General features: G+C 45.4%; 1 protein-coding gene across 2 annotated transcripts in view; it reads left to right on the top strand.

Moving 5' to 3' along the window:
* The window catches only part of ABCC5 (ATP-binding cassette, sub-family C (CFTR/MRP), member 5), a 97115-nt gene that overhangs the window by 43717 nt on the left and 30107 nt on the right, over positions 1–23291 (top strand). For both annotated transcript variants that reach the window (XM_011945810.1, XM_011945811.1), the window contains exons 11-20: positions 2921–3277; positions 6839–6910; positions 9093–9217; positions 9337–9409; positions 11008–11211; positions 12921–13064; positions 14855–14957; positions 20392–20576; positions 21657–21803; positions 22089–22218. In XM_011945810.1, coding sequence (XP_011801200.1) covers positions 2921–3277; positions 6839–6910; positions 9093–9217; positions 9337–9409; positions 11008–11211; positions 12921–13064; positions 14855–14957; positions 20392–20576; positions 21657–21803; positions 22089–22218 — 1540 coding nt within the window. The remainder of the gene's footprint in view (positions 1–2920; positions 3278–6838; positions 6911–9092; positions 9218–9336; positions 9410–11007; positions 11212–12920; positions 13065–14854; positions 14958–20391; positions 20577–21656; positions 21804–22088; positions 22219–23291) is intronic.

Here is a 23291-nt window from a genome sequence, read left to right as displayed (position 1 = left end):
AACAACAAAACTGTTCCTGGGATTGTATCTCCCCAAAAGCATCTGCCCTCCCATCATTTTTAGAAGATGGAATGTAGAATAACAAGGATGGGACTTGCTGCTTTGATTCATTTTACAGACCTTGAAACTCATTAACGATGTTGCAGAGCCCTGCTTTTCACCCTGTGTCTTGTTTTACATCATTTTCTTTCTTTCTTTTTTAAATTGGAGTTGGAGATCTGATAGATTGGCAAGTATAGTGTTTTCTCTATTTCACCTACCCTGCAAGTGCATCTTGCAAGAGAACTTGTTGCTTCCTGTTGGGTAGTACGCATAAAGAATAGGAAAAGAGATATAAAATTGATTTATGTAACCTGTAATTTATTGATTTGATGACCTGTAGAAAGGCAGTGCGAAGCTGCACTGGTTGTCACCAGTGGAATAGGGTGGCTTGTTCTAGCAAATACAGACACAGGACACCCAGTGAGATACTGCATGGAATATACTTACACTGAAAAATTATCATTGTTTTTCTGGAATCTAAATTTGACTGGGGCTGGGCATGGTGGCTCACGCCTGTAATCCTAGCACTTTGGGAGGCTGAGTGGGTGGATCACTTGAGGCCAGGAGTTCGAGACCAGCCTGGCCAACTTGGTGAAACCCCGTCTCTACTAAAAATACAAAAATTAGCTGGGCGTGGTTGTGGGTACCTGTAATCCCAGCTACTGGGGAGGGCTGAGACAGGAGAATGGCATGAATCTGGGAGGCAGAGGTTGCAGTGAGCCGAGATTGCACCCCTACACTCCAGCCTGGGTGACAGAGTGAGACCCTGTCTCAAAAAAATAATTAATTAATTAATTTAACCGGACATCTTATATTTATCTGGCAACCCTGTGAGTAGTCCCCTCTTCTGTTCTCAACAGATTCATTCTGATTTGATTCTTCTAGTGAATGAATAGTGTTTTCATGGTCAGTGTCCTGTGATAAAGTTGAGGCTTATGTTTTATAGATTTATATGGTTATAAGTTTACATTATATCTAAGATTCTGTTGTTCTGACAGGTGCAAATTCAAGTAGATACAAGTTCAAGTATGGGGAGGCCCTTGTCTGCCTCTTAGCACATCAGGACAGAGTGATCTGAAGCCAAAACTCTCCTGGTAGGAGGGAGGGTAAGGCTGCGGGGAGTAGGAAGGAAACATGGGGCTGGAGCTGTGAAAACCAGTAGGTACTGGCATGTTTCTTAATAGTTCGTTGAGGCCTAAAAGACCTTTGTCCTTTGAATAACTCTTTAGGGGAGAGAAATGATGGAAATTCTGTCGTCATGTGGTTTTACTCCGTGAAGGTGATCAAAATGTTTGGCATGTTACTCTTAGCTCAGTCTCTCAGGAAGGCTTTGAACAAATGAAACCAGCAGCTGTTTCAGCAAGCAGGGGCTACACCTAAGGTTACTCAGGAGTGAAGATTATCTCAGAAGTTTAGGATCATGACACTGTGGGGAAGACAGGATCAGGGATGAATGGGAGATGGGAGCTTAAGGGAGAGCTTAGAAGTTTAGAATCCAAGACAGAAAGGGTTTGTTCTTGGGGAGAGGGATTATGTATGATATTTTATAGCACCTGCAAAATTTAAGATAGCTGCGGGGTTCTCAGTAACTAAGCAGAGTCCTGACCCTAAAAGCTATCTTTTCTCTAAAGATTTGGTAATGTTTAAAATTTTTTTAAATTAAGATAAATATATTTTAAATCATACTGTGAATCCAACTGGTGTAACAATCTGTAGAGAAGATCACTGGCTTAAGAGAATTGTTAGAAGTGGATTCAAAGTCTTATGGGAACATCCTGGGCTGCGATATATTATGATCAGTGTTTTACGTCTTAATTTTAGAAACATTTCCCTTTTCAAGAATTCATTCTTCAGCTGGGTGCGGTGGCTCACACCTGTAATCCCAGCACTTCGGGAGGCTGAGGCAAGCAGATCACTTGAGTCCAGGAGCTCAAGACCAGCCTTGCCAACATGGCGAAACCCCATGTCTACAAAAAAATACAAAAATTAGCTGGCATGGTGGTGCATGCCTGTAATTTCAGCTACTTGGGAGGCTGAGGCATGAGAATCTCTTGAACCTGGGAGGTGGAGGTTGCAGTGAGTCGAGATTGTGCCACTGCACTCCTATCTGGGCAACAGAGCAAGACTCTGTCTCAAAAAAAAAAAAAAATGTTTCTTTTAATGTAACTCAGGGGTCTCTGGGAGTGAGTGGGAGGAAAGTGTCTTGTTCTCTTCCCAAGGGATGTTTCTCTGGGAGATACCCTTCACTTCCATGCAAGCCTGTTCCTTTGGTTGTTGAACTCTCAAGTTCCAAGGCAAGGCTTTGAAGACATGAGAGTTTCTTGGCAAGAAGGTGTTCTCTGTGGTAGATGAAATTTTTAGATACTGTTTTCTGACGGTAGCAATGTAAGCCTGTGACAGTCTCTACTCCTAGATACGTGCGGCGCTGTGAGTGTGGGAGGTGGGCAGGCTTTGGGATTCTGCAGGAGGGGTCTGGAAGGAAAACACATAGTGAGCATCTGTACTGGAGGTCAGCATGCCCTTTGCTTTTCCTACCTGCTTTTTACTACTCCTTAGAACAAGGGGCTACATGCCAGTCAGTTAAATGTCATTAGGTCCACGTTAGGCTGGCTGAGGGGGAAAGGCAGTTTAGCATGTAATTTGTCATGTAGAATATTGGGTCATTGACAAGGCCCCTGGACCTCTTGAGGTTGCCCCACACTCCCATGACCCCTTGATGGGCCTGAGACTGGCTGCACTAATGAGCTACCTTTTGCCCTTCAGCTTCCTTCCACTGTATAGCCTGATGTGTTTTGCTACGTGAGTGTGCGCCCTAGGCTTGTCTCCCTGGTCTTGATCCAGTGTCTCATCTTTGCACCTCTCTCACAACTCCTATCAGAGTTTGTTTCTAATGGAAGAGGTTCACATGATAAAGAACAAACCAGCCAGTCCTCACATCAAGATAGAGATGAAAAATGCCACCTTGGCATGGGACTCCTCCCACTCCAGTATCCAGAACTCGCCCAAGCTGACCCCCAAAATGAAAAAAGACAAGAGGGCTTCCAGGGGCAAGAAAGAGAAGGTGAGGCAGCTGCAGCGCACTGAGCATCAGGCGGTGCTGGCAGAGCAGAAAGGCCACCTCCTCCTGGACAGTGATGAGCGGCCCAGTCCCGAAGAGGAAGAAGGCAAGCACATCCACCTGGGCCACCTGCGCTTACAGAGGACGCTGCACAGCATCGACCTGGAGATCCAAGAGGTAAGCAGCCCGCCCCCTGCCTCCCCACCCGCACCCCACCACCCCGTGCTGATCTGCCACCAATAGGCAGCTGCTGTTCCTTTTCACAAAGTGCTTTGTGGCTAGAAGTGATTTTGAACTAAAGAGCAAATTAGACCAGCTCTAACTCTAAAAAAAACCAATTAAGCATTTTGCAGCAGAAATGAATAACAACTGATCTTATGAGGTGATCATTTTATAAGCAAGGAAATGAAACATTCAAGAGGATTTTCCAGGATTTTCCCCTAAAGAGGATTCAGTTTTAGTTGTATGTGAGCTGTGACAGCTATTTCTGATTGTTACCACTCTGTGAGGGTCCTTGTGCAGGAGGCTGTGCATCATACCTGGTGCGTCATAGGTAGTCTCAGGGCTACTGTGACAACAATCGTGTTGTAATTATTTATTCTTAATATAAGTTAAGGATCGTTATGGTAGATGATGTCACAGCCCAGGTAGCATAAGATTAGTCTCAGAGGGCCTCCTATAGGGAATGGTGGAACAGAGATGCCGGGTTCAAGGCTTTTAAAATATAGACTATGTATTTCGGTACCAGCACCATGTTCACAGGTCTGTGTCATTAGAGGGCCCCAGATGTGTATAGATTCATTCATTCAACAGCCATTTTATGAGTATCAAATTCCATGCCAGATGCTGTGGTAGGGCTGGGCGTAGAGCTACAAAAACCCAAACAGACAAAAATCCCATCCTTCGTGGAGTTTACATTCTAGCAGGCACAGACAGGTCGTGAGCAAATAAAATATATTGCATATCAGATGGTGATAAGGGCTATGACAGAAGGGGACAGAGGCTGGGCATGGTGGCTCATGCCTGTAATCCTAGCACTTTGGGAGGTCAAGGTGGGCAGATCCGCTTCAGCCCAGGAGTTCAAGACCAGCCTGGCCAACATGTTGAAACCCTGTCTCTACAAAAAATAGAAAAATTAGCCGGCTGTACGCCTATAGTCCCAGCTACTTGGGAGGCTGAGGCAGGGGAATTGCTTGAGCCCAGGAGGCATAGGTTACATTGAGCTGAGATCGCGCCACTGCACTCCAGCCTGGGTGACAGAGTGAGAGACTCAGTGAGACTCAGAGTGAGTCTCAAAAAAAAAAGAAAAAATGGTGGGCAGGGAGAGAGTGTGCTGGAGCAGGGAGCAGGTGTGGTTACAACTGGAATAGCTGCCTGAGGGAAGGCATCATTTAAAAAGTAGTATTTGGGCAAAGATCAAAGGAGATGAGGGAGAGAGCTACCTGGGTATGGGGTGGGTGGATAAGAACATTCCAGGCCAAAGGAACAGAAACACAGAGACCGCAAGTGGTGAGTGTGCCTGTTATTGGAGTGGAATGAGCGTGGGAGAGAGTAGTGGATGCCAAGGGCAGAGGTGGTGCCTGCCAGAGCCTCTGGTGAGACTTCGGCTTTACTCCAAGTGGGAAGAGGAGCCTTTGGAGGATTCACAGCAGAATGACATGATCAGACTTATGTGTGAAGAGGATCATTCTGGTTGCTGCAGGGGGAGACAAGGAAGCAAGGAGAATAGTCAAGGCTCTGTTACCACAGTAACCAGGAGAAAGATGAGGATGTCTTAGATCAAGGTTGCTGGTGGGAGGTGGTAAGAAATGTTTGTCCATGTAACTGGAAGTAGGGAGGAGGAGGTTTGAATGCAGTGTTTATCAAAATCAGCAACTGACCATAGGCATGGTAAGCCGATCCAGAACTAGACTGAGAAGAGAACAAAAAGCTTCTAGCTTTTGAAAACTATGAGCAAGAAGGGGAGACAGTCTTTAGTGACACCACTTGAAACTATTAGTGTCATTGAAGGGCATGCACGTCAGTTTTTTTACTTCAGTTAACTCTTTTCTTTTTTTTTGAGATGGAGTCTGGCTCTGTCGCCCAGGCTAGAGTGCAGTAGCATGATCTCGCCTCACTGCAACCTCTGCCTCCTGGGTTTAAGTGATTCTCCTGCCTCAGCCTCCCGAGTAGCTGGGATTATAGGCATGTGCCACTGTGCCTGGTTAATTTTTGTATTTTTAGTAGAGACAGGGTTTCACCATGTTGGCCAGGCTTGTCTCGAACTCCTGACCTCAGGTGGTCCGCCTGCCTCAGCCTTTCAAAGTGCGGGGATTACAGGCGTGAGCCACTGCACCTGGCCTTACTTCAGTTAACGCCTAACAGGCTTTTTATTTAGTAACTATTAGCTTGATTATTGAGGCAGCTCTAATACATTGCTAATCAGCTCTATTAGAAAATGATTCCACACATGCAGCTAAAATGTATTCTTTTCCTTTGTACGTTGACCCTCATTCTGCCCTTCAGAGCCCATAGACACATGGGAGACCTTTAGCCATTTGAAGAGAGATCCCTTAATTCTCCCTGGGCCTTCTTTTTAGGGAAGGGAAGGGGAGGTGATGTTTGCCAAGTGTCTTCTGTGCACCAGGCATTTTTCTCATTTTTGGTGTCTCATTTAGTCATCATTTAATCATCAGAATAGCATTTTTCTCACGTAAACCTAACTGGCCTGAGCAGAGGTTGAACCTGTGACTTGACCTCCTTGTTGCCACCAGGCAGTAAACCATTCAGTACTCCTGGACCACGTCAAAAACTATTTGTTCAACTATCAGACACTGTACTTAGTTTTACAAGGGTATTGCCTTTCCTCAAGGTGCTCAGAGTCCAAAGAAGGAGACAGACACAGTATTAGGTTAAGTCCCGGGCCTAGATCACACAGTTAGAAAGTGCTAGTGAAATTGGGATTCAGATAAAGACCCATCTGCCTCCAGAATCCGTGCTCCGTCCATACCACCACTCTCCCTTCCTTCCTGGGGATGCTTGAACCAGCACAGGGCTGTAAACAAGTGACCCTTTTGAAGTCATCTCTCTGTCCGTTGAAAACTTTCAATGCGACTTTGAGAACTCTGTATCTTGCCTAAGGATACTCAGTTAGTCATACACTTGGTTTTCTACTTTTGTGTGGGATTGATGATATAAATAGTCCTCAGATTTTTGGAAATGTTTTGCAGAAAAATTGAAGCAACAGTGTCCATGGTTTTTATTGAAAATACACCATGCTTACACCTTAGAGAAAAATCATAATAAAATGATTTTTTAAGAGTCCTGCCCTCTCTTCTGGAAAACAGCAAAAACAAGTAAATAATATGGGTGGCCAGGTGCGGTGGCTCATGCCTGTAATCCCAGCACTTTGGGAGGCCCAGGCGGGCGGATCATTTGAGGCCAGGAGTTTGAGACCAGCCTGGCCCGGAGTGCGAGAATGATGGTGGGCTACCGGAATGTGAGAATGATGGTGGGATACTGGAGTGGGCGGCGTGTTTACTTTCCCCAAAGGGCTTCCATTCCTGTTATCTCAGGTGTCTCCGCAGAAACCCATGAGATAGGCAGCTAATGAGTGAGAAAACAGGTAAGTGGCCTGCTGAGTTATCAGGGTGACAGTTCTGTATGGGTAGACTACAGTTAATGTGTTTTTTCCTCAAGTCCTTCGAGATGAGTGGTCATAGTATCTCAGTGACCCTCCTCTCTGTGTACCTTGTCCAGGGTAAACTGGTTGGAATCTGCGGCAGTGTAGGAAGTGGAAAAACCTCTCTCATTTCAGCCATTTTAGGCCAGGTAAGATTTTTGTTATTGTCCTTTTCTGCTTCTTTGTCTGATTCGCAAGAGTCTCAGGAAAAAATGAACAAATTTCCTGAAGAGAGTCAGGAAAGGTGGAAACAAATGAACCCTCAGCCTGCATTGTACTCCCCCAATTCCCCCCAGTTCCACCCCTTCACAGCCTTTTGCCTGGAAGGAGGCTTGGTGGGCGCCTGATGGATGACTGACTGTTGCCTCAGCTGGAGCCATTTGGTTTCATGCCTTCTTTCATTCAGCGTGTATCTATTGAATGCCACAGGTATGCCCGTGTGTTGAAAATGGCAGAGATAAGAGATGAACAGACACCCTACACTGCAGTGCTGCCAACAGAGTTAACCTGTAAAGAAACAGGGCTGACAGCACTCCCAGCCTGTCTGTCAGACAGGACTGTCAGGGTTTGATCTAGAAGCAGAGCCCCTTTGTTTTCTGCCTAATCCCTGAAAGAGTCATGCCCTTGGCGAGTTCATGGTCCAGTGGGGAGCAAGGTCTTGAGGACACACAAGCACATCTCCAGGCAGGGAGTGAACAGCACGCAGGGCCCAGCACACGGTGGCCAGTACTGAGAGTGAGGGACAGGATGGGGCTGGAGTCATGCTGCTGAGACACGTTATCATTGCTGCGTTTTAGAACCAAATAATCCAGAAAAAACAAACAAACAAACAAAAAAACAAGGTGCCCACATGCTTTTAAACTAGAATTAAATTAACTTGACTTAGATGGTTGAGATGAGCGTAAACTTAGGATTATCTCTACATCCTGATGGATAAGGTCCGCTGAATTGAAATGAAACACGTGGGGAGCAGGCATGCTTTTGTAGTCTCGCACTTTCTTGTCTTGTTTGGCATCAGCTGTCACAGTTGTTGAGTTGTGGTCCTCCTTGAGGGTGGTGCTGCCTGGAGCCGTCTGAGTTCGGATCATGGCGGGCAGCGCCCGCACCTTCTGCTTTATGACACTCTCCAGTGGTGGGGCCCAGCCTTTGGTCTTGTAAAAAGCACCAAACTTCCTAGGTGATTTCTGATGACCAACCAGATTTGGAGGGCCAGTGAGGAGAGACAGAGATGGGGGGAGGGGGAACAAGAAAGAAAAGGTCAATTCGTAAGTGCTGCTCTGCCATCTACCAATGTGCTCCGTTTTCCAGGGTTGATTAGGCAGTGGTTAGGTTGAAAACTAAGTCAGGCTTTGCTTCTGGACAAATCCTGGCAGCCCTGTCTCTAGCAGGGAAATGGGTTGTGCTGGTCAGCCCTACTTTAACTGTAGTTTACCTCCATTGATAGTGCTGCAGTATGGGGTGTTTGTGCAGCAGTCGTAAGTGCCAGCTTTCCACAGTAGACCCTCTGAGGGCTTCCGAACCCTTTGAAGTGCACATCAGAGTGCTACCAGTTTGTGGTGTACGTAGGTACACCTGTGTGTGTGCACGCTGTGTGAGGGTGTTTGAGAAGACTAGCTTATATGAACAAGTACTGCACAGGCTGGTTAGTGAAACTTTGCTTCAAAGCTGTAGTATCCCTAAACCAAGACAAATGTCTACTATCAGTCCCAAACGAAAGAAATCATGGAAGAGGGTAAAATGGACAAGTCAATTCGTATCAACCATTGCAACTGAACACAAAATTCAAAGCACATGGCTTCACTGCTTGTGGGCAGGGAGGGTCCGTCATTGGTAAATGGACACTGTGTAAATATTGTAAATAGTAGGTGATATCTAACCTGGACTTTTTTTTCCCCTTGGTCCTCATTTCATAGAAGCAACTGGTCTAACCAGCATCCTAGATAATTGCCGTGGATGAGTTGGCCTACCCCCATGTTGAGGCAGGGATTAGCTGGAAACCCCTACAGCATCCTCTCCAGGAGAATTCTGCAAGAACCTCTTGCTTATACTTTTCCTAATTTAAACAGTTTGCACACAGCAAATGGCTGCAGAGGGAAGTGTTTGCTCCTTCAAGTTACAGGTTATGCTGGGCTCCCATCACACATAAACAAGAACTTTGATTTTTTTTGCTTCTGTAGCTCTCTTTGGAATAAAGGTGGGATCTGGATTTGGGTCCAAAAAGCATCCAGGGAAATTACCAGAGCTAGATTCCACTGTGGAAGGTGGGAGTTCTGTTGGCATAGGGTGATGGTTTTGGGTTATGATGTCATTGGATGGTGTCTCTCTCCCTAGATGACACTTCTAGAGGGCAGCATTGCCATCAGTGGAACCTTCGCTTATGTGGCCCAGCAGGCCTGGATCCTCAATGCTACTCTGAGAGACAACATCCTGTTTGGGAAGGAATATGATGAAGAAAGGCAAGGAATGTTTGGCTTCTGTCATGCTTTCCATCTTGGCCGTGTGAGATGCAACGCAGCCTTAGTCAGCAGGCTCTGCTCCCGCCGTGTCCCTCACGCTGTCTCTTTGTGTCCTCCAGGTACAACTCTGTGCTGAACAGCTGCTGCCTGAGGCCTGACCTGGCCATTCTTCCCAGCAGCGACCTGACGGAGGTACAGGCCTTCTGCCCCTGATCAGGCATTTAGCAGAGTGGTGGAGCTGGGCCAGAGCTGCTCCTGGGAGTGCATCTGAAGTGCTTGGGAGAAGAGCCTCACAGGCGGTTAGGCTGTCATTAGGCCGTTGTGTTAGGAAAGCATCTGTTAGGGCAGGGATGTTAACACTGCTTGTTTTAAGGTTGTAAGCATTTTCTATGTCTTGGGGATTTTAAACGAAATCCCATTGTTGACTCAGAGTTGTTTTTTACTCTATCCAGATATTTTTAAAACTACAAGTAAGCATGTGCATGTTGAGCTTCTTCCTTGAACTTGATTTTGCCAATCTCCTTAATTCAGATAGTTTGTAGAGAGCCCTTTTCTTTTCTTTTTTTTTTCATTATTATACTTTAAGATTAGAAAGAGCCCTTAGAACAAATCCACGTTTCTTTGGGTCTGTGCCCTGCAGCAGTTTCCAGAGGCGTGTCTTTGGAACTAATTTGTGCTCTTCAGTGTTAAAACTTGTCTCCCGTGAATTGCCCTGAAGGTCTCTGGGATTGGCACCTTTATTTAACTGACTTCAGTTAAATCCCTCAAACCAGATTTGGTGAATGGTTTCATTACTTTAGAGATCCTTAAATCCATGTCCCCAGATCAGCAACATCAGCATCAGCATCACCTGGGAACTTGTTAGAAACACAAATTCTTAGGCTATTCTCCAGACCTACTGAATCAGAAACTCTAGGGGTGGGATGCAAAAGTCTGTTTTAACAAACCCTGCAGGTAATTCTGATGCAACGTCTAGTTTGAAAACCTCTGAATTAATTGAATATTTGGCAACTGATTGATTCATTTGATCATTTAGTAACATTTATTAGGTGCTTATCATGTGCCAGTGACATGTGCAGACACTGTTTGGCACTAAGAATATAAAGGAATAAGACAATAATCTGCATGTAAAGAAGTGTACAGTTAAGAGGATGAGATACCCAAACAAACAGGCACAAAATAATCTGATGGAAAAGAGCCCCATCTCTTTGGGGTACTAGCGGGAAGGAGGTTGGGGGAGATTTCAGAGGAGATGATGCCAGAACTGAGCACACAAAGTAGAGGCAAGCACATGACATTGTCGTGTTCATAATATACACATAATTTCAAATGGCTCAGGTCCCAGGATGTGGAAGGGGGATTGTGCACTGGAGGCTGAGAATTGCTGGGGAACTGGGTGGCAAAGGGTCCGGTTTGTATGCCATGTTTAGATAGTCACGGTTTATCCTTTGGGGCTCTTGAAGAATTTTAAGCAGGGGTGGGAGATGGTCAGCTTTGTGTTCTGGAAAGCTCTTCCTGCCATGTGGAGAATGGATTGGAGGGGGGGCATCCAGGTGGAGTGGCAAGACCAGATGTAGGATTGATTGGTACCCAGATGGCAGTGGTAGAGGAAGAGGCATCTGGGCCAACTCCCCCACTTCCTGGAAGGATCAACGTGGCAGTTCATCTGCAGAGAATTGAGAGAAGGAGCTGGTCTGGGTGGGAAAGAAGAGAAGTGACTGGGTGACCCCTACGCGCTGTTCTGGACTGACTGGCGCTGGAGGCTTCACCACACTTCTGGGTTCTTGTAGATTGGAGAGCGAGGAGCCAACCTGAGCGGTGGGCAGCGCCAGAGGATCAGCCTTGCCCGGGCCTTGTATAGTGACAGGAGCATCTACATCCTGGACGACCCCCTCAGTGCCTTAGATGCCCATGTGGGCAACCACATCTTCAATAGTGCTATCCGGAAACATCTCAAGTCCAAGACGGTTCTGTTTGTTACCCACCAGTTACAGGTATGGTGCTTTCTTCCCTCGGCTGCCTACCTGACTTTGGGAAATCAGAAACAGGGAGGTAGGTTTTCTCCAGGTATCCTTGTGTTATAACTAGAAATTCCTGGACTCAAGGTTTCATTTTCTTAGCAAATTAACCCCCTGTACCAATAAAGCTCACTGTACCATTGTAACAGATGGCCATCTAAATCAGAGATCCTTGGAGCATATCAGCTTCTGCATATAGATCAGCAAGTAAAAGGGCTGAGAGGAGCGGGCCAAAAATGGGAGTTTCGGTATAAGATAGTTTGGAAAGCATTGTGTTAACATCTCTATGCAAGTGGGAACTGTTTTGGGAAAACAAGCTTTTCTCCCTCTGTCATTCCATGATAAGTAGCCACTTTGGAGAGCAGCTCAAAGATGTTGCCATCTGGTTCACATATGTTGTCACGTTTGGGGGGCAAACCCTCCATTCTGCCAAAGAAAGTCATAATTATGTGTATTTGTGAGTGCAGTGAAAGGGTGTAAATTTAATGCAGGGCTCATGTGGCTCCATCAGCAGATTCATGCGAAAAACTGGAGGAACTCGGCCAGGCGTGGTGGCTCACGCCTATAATTCCTGCACTTTGGGAGGCCAAGGCTGGCGGATCACCTGAGGTCAGGAGTTCAAGACCAACTGGTGAAACCCTGTCTCTACTAAAAATACAAAAATTATCCGGGCGTGGTGGCACATGCCTGCAATCCCAGCTACTCAGGAGGCCAAGGCAGGAAAATCCCTTGAACCCAGGAGGTGGAGGTTACAGTGAGCTGAGATTGCACCATTGCACTCCAGCCTGGGCAACAAGAGCGAGACTCCATCTCAAAAAAAAAAAAGAAAAGAGAAAAAGAAAAACTGGAGAAACTGCTCCTTATACTATGTCACGAGGCACAATACACTAAAGTAGGGTTCTCGATGTTGGCACCACTGACGTTTTGGGCCAGATAGTCCATGTTGTACGGGGCTACTTTGTGCACCCCTGGCCTCTGGCCGCTAGATACCAATACAGACAGTCGCTGGCTTATAGTTCAACTTACAGTTTTTTGACTTTATGATGGTTCCCATACAACCATTCTGTTTTTCACTTTCAGCATAGTATTGAAAAAAATTACATGAGATATTGAACACTTTATTATAAAATAGGCTTTGTGTTAGATGATTTTGCCCAACTCTAAGCTAATGTAAGAGTTCTGAGCATGTTTAAGGTAGGTTAGGCTAAGCTCTGATATTTTCAATTTACGTTGGGTTTATCAGGATGTAAGCCCATCGTAAATTGAGGAGCATCTGTGTACCTCTCCCCCCAGTTGTGACAACCAGAAATGTCTCCAGCTGGGCACGGTGGCTCAGACCTGTAATCCCAGCACTTTGGGAGGCCGAGACAGGTGGATCACCTGCATAGCAAAACCCCATCTCTACTAAAAATACAAAAAAATTAGGCAGGCATGGTGGTGCGTGCCAAGGCAGGAGAATCGCTTGAACCCAGGAGGCAGAGGTTGCAGTGAACTGAGATTGTGCCACTGCGCTCTAGCCTGAGGGACAGAGCAAGACTCTGTCTCAAAAAAAAAGTCTCCAGATACTGCCAAATGTCTTCTGGGAGGTTAACTCGCCTCCTGTAGAGAACTACTGAACTAAGGTATGGATGTTTGAATGTATTTGCACAAATAGCGTATTGTATTGTCTCTGCCTTTGCCTTCAGTACCTGGTTGACTGTGATGAAGTGATCTTCATGAAAGAGGGTTGTATTACAGAAAGAGGCACCCATGAGGAACTGATGAATTTAAATGGTGACTATGCTACCATTTTTAATAACCTGTTGCTGGGAGATACACCGCCAGTTGAGGTAAGATCTGATGGTGTTTGCGTATGTCCCCTTCTGTCTCTGCAAGGGAAACATAGCCGGAGTGAGTGATGGAGAGATCTCAGCTGAATCCATTGTCTGTGTCTTATTGGCAGGGGCTCTGTTTTCTGGTGAACAGATTGCTGTGCCTTAGTTCACATACTGATTCTGCTGTAGGAGAGCAGGATTGTAGGGCTGGTGAGTTGAGGTCTTCTGTCACTAAGAACTTAATAATATGACAATGGCAGGGAGAAGGATATGGGCTCAGTGAGGGCAGAGAAGATATGTGCTGCTGTTCAGTCACAGTTTCATAAGCTCCGTCCCCCTGATTGAAGCATTATGAAGCTCTGTTTAAATAAACAAGTGAATAAAGTGCCAAGGTAGGGAAAAAAGCACTCAGGTCGGGCGCTGTGACTCTTGCCTATAATCCCAGCATTTTTGGAGGCTGAGGTGGACAGATTGCTTGAGCCCACGAATTTGACACCAACTTGGGCAATGCTCATGGAGAAACCCTGTCTTTACAAAAAAAAAAATTCAAAAATTAGCTGGGCGTGGTGGCGGGCATCTGTAATCCTAGCTACTTGGGAGGGTGAGGCAGGAGAATCACTTGAACCCAGGAGGTGGAGGTTGCAGTGAGCTGAGATTGCTCAGAGAGCGATTCCATCTCAAGAAAAAAAAAAAAGAAACAAAAAAAGACATAAGAGAAACTTGGAAAGGGGAGCACTAAGTAGTTTCTGTTGTCTCAGGTAGAACCTGAGGCTGTTTATTGAGTTCCTGTGTGCCCTGTTACAGGCAGTTCTCAGGGGTAGGGCCTGTGTAAGTTGTCACACCGTGTGAGAGACATCATCTCTGTCCTTGAGGGACTCACAGTGTTCTAGGGAAAACCAATGTTTTTATGCTCTTTTTTTTTTTTTTTGAGACGGAGTCTCGCTGTGTCCCCCAGGCTGGAGTGCAGTGGCCAGATCTCAGCTCACTGCAAGCTCCGCCTCCTGGGTTCACGCCATTCTCCTGCCTCAGCCTCCCAAGTCAAGCACTTACAGATGTGGCTTAGAACACTATGTCACGTGTATAGCACTAATGGAGTCCTAAGGGCAAATGGGAGGGTGAGCTTTCCAGGGAGTGTTGCCTCATGAAGAACGGAAGACTTGAATCTATCTGAATGGGGACAACTGTGACTGTGATTGGGAGAAGGGGAGGGGCATTCCAGGTGGAGGAACAAGTGTGGACAAAGGTAGAGAAATGGGAAATTGCAATGTGGTGTAAAGAATGGTGTGAAGTCCAGTGTGGCTTGAGAGTAAGGGCCGTGGACACCAGTGAGATGGGAGAGGAGCTTGCAGGATTAGGGTAGGGCCAGAATATGGAGGTCCTACAGAACCAGGCGGAAAAGCTTATGTTTATCCTGTGGTAGCAGTGGGAAATGATCAGATCTATAGATTTGATTTAGTGATGTGGGGGCTCAGAGATAGTAGGAATAGAAATGACCCCACCCCTAAGACCCCACCCCTAATACTTTGGACAACTTGGAATGGACAAGAACAGAATATAAAGGTTACTGTGTTTGGAGTTTAGTGGCTGGGGAGAGCAAATGTCAGTGGACTAAATTTTAAATCTTAAAAATTTAAGGAGATGAGGAAGTACAAGAATGAGTATAGGTGACCCTTTTAAAAAGTTGGATGGATCTTTTTTCAGTAATAGCAGCTTGATTGATGATTTCCTAATGTGTATCCTGTGGACGGACATTCATCTGCATGGCTAACGTGACTGGAGACTTTTTTTTTTTTTAATATCATTAGATCAACTCAAAAAAGGAAACCAGTGGTTCACAGAAGAAGTCACAAGACAAGGGTCCTAAAACAGGATCAGTAAAGAAGGAGAAAGCAGTAAAGCCAGAGGAAGGTAATGGCTTTTTTGAAATTTTTAGATTTGTCATCAAAGTTTATCAGAAATTACTTGTGTGGTAAGTAATCCATGATATTTGATAGCAGTACGTGTACAATATAAATACCTGGTCTTACATTTCTGGAAAACAAAGTTCTTATATAATACTGGGAGACCACGAGGCACCTTCTGTTTGCTTAAACAGACCAGGGCAGTAAGAGTCACCTTCAGACCCATGCTTTCTCTTCCTGTACAGGATGGGGTCAGGTTTAGGTAATTAGAACTGAGTCATCCTGAGTAAGGAAAAATCGAATGGTGGGTACAGGTTCACCCTTCCATCCAGTGATTCATCTCTGCTCATGGAAAGTCCCAACCAAATCAGAGGTGTTCTGGCTCTAAGAATACCTGTGTCCTCAGAAGTGCCTGTGTTAGAACAGTAGACTCATCACCTTGTCCTGACAATATAGCACCAGGATTATGAGTAAGAGTGACAGAGAGGGGTGTTTCCCACTTGGCGTTTCCTGTCCAGAGCCCTTGATCCTGTTTCTTAAGCCCTTTATGTTATCAACAGTAACAAATCTTGAGAGTTAAGGGAAGCTATTTGCAATAATGTGGGCATTTTCACCTTTGAATTTTAAGTTGCATGTCAATTTAAATACACACACACTATATGTGTGTGTGTGTGTTTACTGTATAGATGTAGATATGTGTGGTCTTGTTTTAATCTCTCTGTTACTTCACCTCCTCACCTCACTGTTTTGAATCCAGGGACTTTCTTGGGTTTCCCATTGCTTTGGAGACAGGGCCTGTTGCCACTTCCTTATCCTTAAAACTGCAGGAGGTCAGGCATAGGTGGCTTACACCTATAGTCCCAGTACTTTGGGAGGCTGAGGTGGGAAGATTGCTTGGGCCCAGGAGTTCAGAACCAGCCTGGACAACATGGCGAGCCCCACTTCTCTACAAAAAATATAAAAATTAGCCAAGCGTGGTGGTGCATGCCTATAGTCCCACCTACTTGGGAGGCTGAGATGAGCCACTGCACTCCAGCGTGGGGGACCGGGTGAGATCCTGACAAAAAAAAAAGGAAACTGCAGGAGATATTTGGTATCGGGAGTTGATCATTCTGACTTACTGCCTCTTTTATTTCTTTTTTTAAAAGGTATGGGATTTTGAATTCAGATGTGGTTTATGATACCTTACTGACACACCCCAGAAAACAAACAGCACAGAAGGCTGAGACATTTGTTAGTTCTTACCATAGGCAGTAAAAATCAGAATATCATTAGCAAACATTTGTTCTTCTCTACATAGTCACTAACCTGGCTACTCACAACTCTTAAAGTGCTCAAGGCGTGTGTGAGGGAGGCTTATTCCAAGATTTGTAAACATTATTTGGGTAAAGAGGGAAAAGCCGGATACTATGCTTAGTACCTGGATGAGAGGATCATTAGTAACCCAGACCTCAGCGTCACACAATATGCACACAGATCTGCATGTAACAGATGTAACATACACACAGACCTGCATGTAACAGATGTGATATACACACAGGTCTGCATGAAACTGATGTGATATACACGTGGATCTGCATGTAACCGATGTGATTTACACACGAATCTGCATGTAACTGATGTGATATACACACAGATCTGCATGTAACTGATGTGATATACACACAGATCTGCATGTAACAGATGTGATATACACACAGATCTGCATGTAACAGATGTGATATACACACAGATCTGCATGTAACAAATGTGATACACGGATCTGCATGAAACCGATGTGATTTACACACGGATCTGCATGTAACTGATATGATATACACACGGATCTGCATGTAACAGATGTGATATAAACACAGATCTGCATGTAACAAATGTGATACACAGATCTGCATGAAACTGATGTGATTTACACATGGATCTGCATGTATCAAATGTGATACACGGATCTGCATGTAACAGATTTGATATACACACAGATCTGCATGTAACAAATGTGATACACGGATCTGCATGCAACCGATGTGATTTACACACGGATCTGCATGAAACCGATGTGATTTACACACGGATCTGCATGTAACTGATGTGATTTACACACGGATCTGCATGTAACTGATGTGATTTACACACGGATCTGCATGTAACAGATGTGATATACACACGGATCTGCATGTAACAGATGTGATATACACACGGTTCTGCATGTAACATGATATGCACATGGATCTGCATGTAACAGATGTGATATACACACGGTTCTGCATGTAACATGATATGCACATGGATCTGCATGTAACAGATGTGATATACACACAGATCTGCATGTAACAGATGTGATATACACACAGATCTGCATGAAACTGATTTGATATACATATGTAACATGATATGCACATGGATCTGCATGTAACAGATGTGATATACACAGATCTGCATGTAACAGATGTGATATACACACAGATCTGCATGAAACTGATTTGATATACATACGGATCTGCATGTAACAGATGTGATATACACACGGATCTGCATGTAACGTGATATGCACAGTGATCTGCATGTAACGTGATATGCACACGGATCTGCATGCAACATGATATGCACACGGATCTGCATGTAACAGATGTGATATGCACACGGATCTGCATGTAACCAATGTGATAGACACACGGATCTGCATGTAACCGATGTGATAGACACACGGATCTGCATGTAACCGATGTGATAGACACACGGATCTGCATGTAACTGATGTGATATACACACAGATCTGCATGTAACATGATATGTACACGTATCTGTATGTAACAAATGTGATACACACACGAATCTGCATGAAACCGATGTGATTTACACACGGATCTGCATGTAACAGATGTGATTTACACACGGATCAGCATGTAACTGATTTGATATATACACAGATCTGTATGTAACCGATGTGATATACACATGGATCTGCATGTAACAGATGTGATATACACACGGATCTGCATGTAACAGTTCTGCAGATGTACTCCCTAAATCTAAAATGAAAGTTCAAAAACAAAACAGAGAAAAGCTTACTGTATAGCTGTTTCTCTTGCAAATGAAAAATTAAATCCTGTGCCCTATAACTAACTGAATAAACTCTCCTCTAGGCCAAGGGTACCCAATGGAACCTGAAAATCTGTTCAGACCATGAAGGGAAGACAATGTTGGATGTGCCTTATTATACTCCCCTGCCTTTAGAGTTCAGGCACACAACTGACCAACATTAACACTTACATAGAGATCCTAAGACGCATTAACATTTATATAGAGATCCTAAGACGCATTAACATTTATATAGAGATCCTAAGACTGACAGAACAGTCTCTTTGTAGCTATAAGATACCTAAGTCCAACCTGACTCTGTTAAAATAATAGAGCATCACATGACAGGTAGCAGGGCCCTGGAAGAAATGCATATTTTGAAATGTCCCTGTAAAGCTGTCTGTTGAAGGGGAAATTCTGCGTTCTGTAGAGAATCTCCTTCCTTTACTAGGTCTCTCCAGAGGGTCTGACACCTTTGATAGGAGACATTCACATCTCTTCTCTCTGAAGTCTGCTACTGGGAGGCTTCATCTACATGACAAGAACCTTGGCGTGCACACCCTGTCCCCCACCACTCCCCGACTTACCTCAAGCTAATTTCAACTCTTTAGACAGAGCTTAACCCTTTCAACCAATTGCCAATCAGAAAAAATCTTTGAATTAACCTCTGACCTGTAAGCTGTACCTCCCTGCCCCATGTTGCCCCACCTTTCTGGATCAAACCAATGATTACCCCACTTACATTGATTGATGTCTCATGTCTCCCTAAAATATAAAACCAAGTTGTAATCCAGCTGCCTTGGGCCTGTTCTCAGGACTTTCTGAGGCTGCTTCGCGGGTCACGATCCTTAACCTTGGCAAAACTAACTCTTAAATTGATTGAGCCCCATCTCAAGATACTTGGCTGGTTTACACTCTGTATTCTCATATTAGCGTCAGGAATCTGACTGCGCCAGGGAAACCCTCAGGAATATATTTGAACCTTTTCTGTCCTCCAGCAGCCAGCCAGTTACTATGTCCTACTGAATTTACCTCCCGAAACTCCATCCCACCATCACAACCCTAGTTCAGGCCTTTGTCATCTTGTACGTACAGTGTTACAGCTGCCTCCTTTTGAACTTGTCTTCCACGCTGTCAGCTGTGAGATCTAGTTAAAAACATGAGACCAGCTGGGTGCGGTGGCTCACTCCTGTAATCCCAGCACTTTGGGAGGCTGAGCAGGTGGATCGCCTGAGGTCAGGAGTTCGAGACCAGCCTAGCCAACATGGTGAAACCCTGTCTCTACTAAAAATACAAAAATTAGCCAAGCGTGGTGGCAGGCGCCTGTAATCCCAGCTACTTGGGAGGCTGAGGCAGGAGAATTGCTTGAACCTGGGAAGGTGGAGGTTGCAGTGCGCCAAGATCACGCCACTGCACTCCAGCCTGGGTCACAGAGCGAGACTCCATCTCAAGAAAACAAAAAACAAAAAAAAACAAAAAACAAAAACCATGAGACCAACCAACTTTTCTGCATGGAGTCTTTCAGTAACCTTCCATTTTCAAAGCTGCATTTTCTAATCTTTTTCCTGATAGGGCACACATAGAAAAGGCTCTTTGTGTGGAACACGGGAGGCATGAAAGAGAATGCTCGCTCCCAGAGGCAGCTGCTCTGGCAATATCGGCCATCCCAGGTCCATCCTAGCCCAACGGAAGTCAGACAAACCTGTCACCCTTTCTCTTGAGAAGTTCTTTGTGGGGCCAAAATTCAAAGCCTTCTGCGACCACAGCCTGCTTAGTCGGCCTCATCTCTTGCCACTCTTTAAGTGCACATCTGTTCCAGCTGTGCCAAATCACTGTGTTTTGCTACCCCTGTGCCTGTGCTCATGTTGTTTTCTCTGCCTGCTATCTCTCCTCTCCCCACCTGGTCACCTGTGGATTACCTTTTGAGAAGCAATACAGAAAGTCTTACCTGAAACATGTCTGCCAACCACCCCCACCTAAGCCAAATAGGTCAAGTATACCTCCCCGGGGGTTCTCATGCTGCCCTGTGTATAGCTCTTATCATCACATTGAGCACATTTTACTATAATTATGTGATTATTGATCTGCCTATCCTACCAGTCTGTGGTAGGTTCCTCAGCCAGGTCCCTAGGGGTGGGGACCTGGTCTTCATCCTCTTTGCTGCTCCTGGGCTTCATCCTGGGCCTGGTTCATGATAGGTGCTCAGTAAATGTTAAATAGATGAATGAATGCTTCTGACAAAGAGGAAATTGAATCTAGAGCCCTGTGAAGCTGCAGGCTCTCCGATTCTGCTGCTCTGCAGGTGACTTAGTTTTGTGGAAATAGTTCTTCCCTTCTGAGTTCATGTTTCCTTTTTCCTTACCTAGGACAGCTCGTGCAGCTGGAAGAGAAAGGGCAGGGTTCAGTGCCCTGGTCAGTATATGGTGTCTACATCCAGGCTGCTGGAGGCCCCTTGGCATTCCTGGTTATTATGGCCCTTTTCATGCTGAATGTAGGCAGCACTGCCTTCAGCACCTGGTGGCTGAGTTACTGGATCAAGCAAGGAAGTGGGGTAAGGTTACTTATAAGTGGGAAAGTTCTGTGTCTAAGAATGTGGCTATTTCTCCCTATTCCCTGGCTATTCTTAGGGAAACTGTTCTAGTTTTCACTTAAAAGCCATGAAGAGAGATTTTTCCAGGATGAAAAGATGAGTCCCTAATGTAGCCTCACCATAAAGAAAAAAACCCTGACCAACCCACAGGGCAGTAGGGCATGTCAGTAGGACACCTGCAGGCTATCTGCTCTCATCCATTATGTATTAGTCCATTTTTGCACTGCTATAAAGAAATACCCAAGAGTGGGTAATTGATAAAGGAAAGAGGGTTAATTGACTCACAGTTCCACATAACTGGGGAGGCCCCAGGAAACTTACAATCATGGTGGAAGGCAAAGGAGAAGCAGGCACCTTCTTCACAAGGTGGCAGGAGAGAGAGAAGAGAGCATGTGTGTGCAGGAGGACATCTTAAACACTTCTAAAACCATCAGGTCTCGTGAGAACTCACTGTCACGACGAGAACAGCATGGGGAAACCACCCCATGATCCAGTCACCTCCCACCAGGTCCCTTCCTCAACACCTGGGGATTACAATTCAAGATGAGCTTTGGGTGGCGACACAAAGCCTCACCATATCACATTAGAACGGTGAGAAAGAGGGCTAGGTGTGGTGGCTCATGCCTGTAATCCCAGCACTTTGGGAGGCCGAGGCAGGCAGATCACTTGGGGCTAGGAGTTTGAGACCAGCATGGCCAACATGGCAAAACCCCGTCTGTACTAAAAATACAAAAATTAGCTGGGCATGGTGGTGCACACCTGTAATCCCAGGTACTTGGGAGGCTGAGGCATGAGAATTGCTTAAACTTAAGAGGCAGAGGGTGCCGTGAGCCATGATTGCGCCTCTGCACTCCAGCCTGGGTGACAGAGCAAGACACTGTCTCAAAAAAAAAAAAAAGATAAAGAGGTGGACAAAGCCATGGCCAGGTCTCAGGGTCATTATCCTGTACCCTGCCCTGCCCTTGAGCTGAGAATGGTGCTGAGCAGGGGCTCTTGGCAGTCTTTAGGAGTCTTGCCTCATAGAGCTTTGGCTCCAAACAGAACACCACTGTGACTCGAGGGAACGAGACCTCGGTGAGTGACAGCATGAAGGACAATCCTCGTATGCAGTACTATGCCAGCATCTACGCCCTCTCCATGGCAGTCATGCTGATCCTGAAAGCCATTCGAGGAGTTGTCTTTGTCAAGGTACGCAGTGGTGGGTGGTGTCTGCCCTCCTCCCTGGTGACCTGTGGTCAGGCTTCGGTGTGGCATCCCTCAGTTCATGCTGAGTAGGAGAGCTCCCTTAAGCAGGATGGCCCTGGCTGAGATGACTCGTATTCCATTAGCCTTTGCCTTTTCTCACTTGCCACCCGTCCCTCCTGACCCCTCACACCTCCCCGCTTTGGGAGAGGATGTGCTGTGGAGCAGTTCTCTGGACCAGTAGGAACAGAGCCATCCTGGGCCCTGACCACTCTGTGCTCTGCTCCTCAGGGCACACTGCGAGCTTCCTCCCGGCTGCATGATGAGCTTTTCCGAAGGATCCTTCGAAGCCCTATGAAGTTTTTTGACACGACCCCCACAGGGAGGATTCTCAACAGGTTTTCCAAAGACATGGATGAAGGTATTTCTCACTGAGTCTTTTTTTAATGCTCTGGAGCTCACTGTGCTTCCAGCCTTCTAGATGATTCTCCAAATGTGCAGATCTGTCTGTCTGTAGATCCTGAGAGCACAGTGGCTGCTGGTATTTTCACCAGGAACATTGCATCTGCGTTTTCTGTCTTGTTTGACCTGAAAACAAATTCAATGGTTTGAGTTAGCAGAAAGGCTTTGGACAGACGCATCTGAGATTCTGAAACACACACAGATGTTAAAGCAATGCATTGGTTTCTGGATGCCTACAGCCTGGCAAGTTTTCTGGCTGTTGTATGGGCTGTGCCTGCACCAGAACTGAAATACTGTACCCCCACAGTTCAGAGTAACGGTAAAGCTCCTGACATTGACGGAGGGCTTCCTGTGCAGCAAGCAGCGTGCTCAGTGTTTTATGCATGTTATCTTAATCCCTGCAGCAGCCCTGTCTGGTGGGTGTTGTTTCACTCCTTGAATACATGAGAAAGCTGCTATCTGGAAAGGTCAAGGAACTGGCCCAAGATCTACAGCTATTGAGTAACAAAGCTGGAAATTGAGCTCAGATCTTTTGGCCCCAAAGCTAATGTTTTTAATTGCTGCACTGTAGCTGCCTTCATAGGAGTGTGTTTCAGGCATTGATAGGCCATTGTAAACTCATGGCCAGAGGTAACAAGGAATCAGAACTATCCCTGATATTCAAACTGATGCATAACATGTTCCCATTTCTGCTAAACACACACATACGTGCTCACACATGAATGGAAAAAAGAAAAAAAGTAAATAATAGCAGCATGTCTGAGATTTGCATGAAAATACTTTAGCCAAAAGGAAAAAGGGGGTGTGCTGGGGAGACAGCCAAAAAGAGATGAAAGTTGATTAACTGTTGAAGGGTCTGTGCTCTTCCTGTAACTTTTGTGTATCTTTAAAAATTTTGCAAGACAAAAAATGTCTTAAATGTTAACGGCCGTTCATTGGTATTGGTAAGAATGTAGTTTTTTCTTCTTCACATATTTATATTCCAAATTTTTAAAACAAGCATATGTTACTTTGTTGTTTTTTTTTTTTTTT

The sequence above is a fragment of the Colobus angolensis genome, unplaced genomic scaffold (assembly GCF_000951035.1).
Source record: "Colobus angolensis palliatus isolate OR3802 unplaced genomic scaffold, Cang.pa_1.0 Scaffold245, whole genome shotgun sequence".
Taxonomy (NCBI): domain Eukaryota; kingdom Metazoa; phylum Chordata; class Mammalia; order Primates; family Cercopithecidae; genus Colobus; species Colobus angolensis.
Note: the sequence above shows the minus strand (reverse complement) of the source record. Positions and strands in the feature narration are given on the sequence as shown.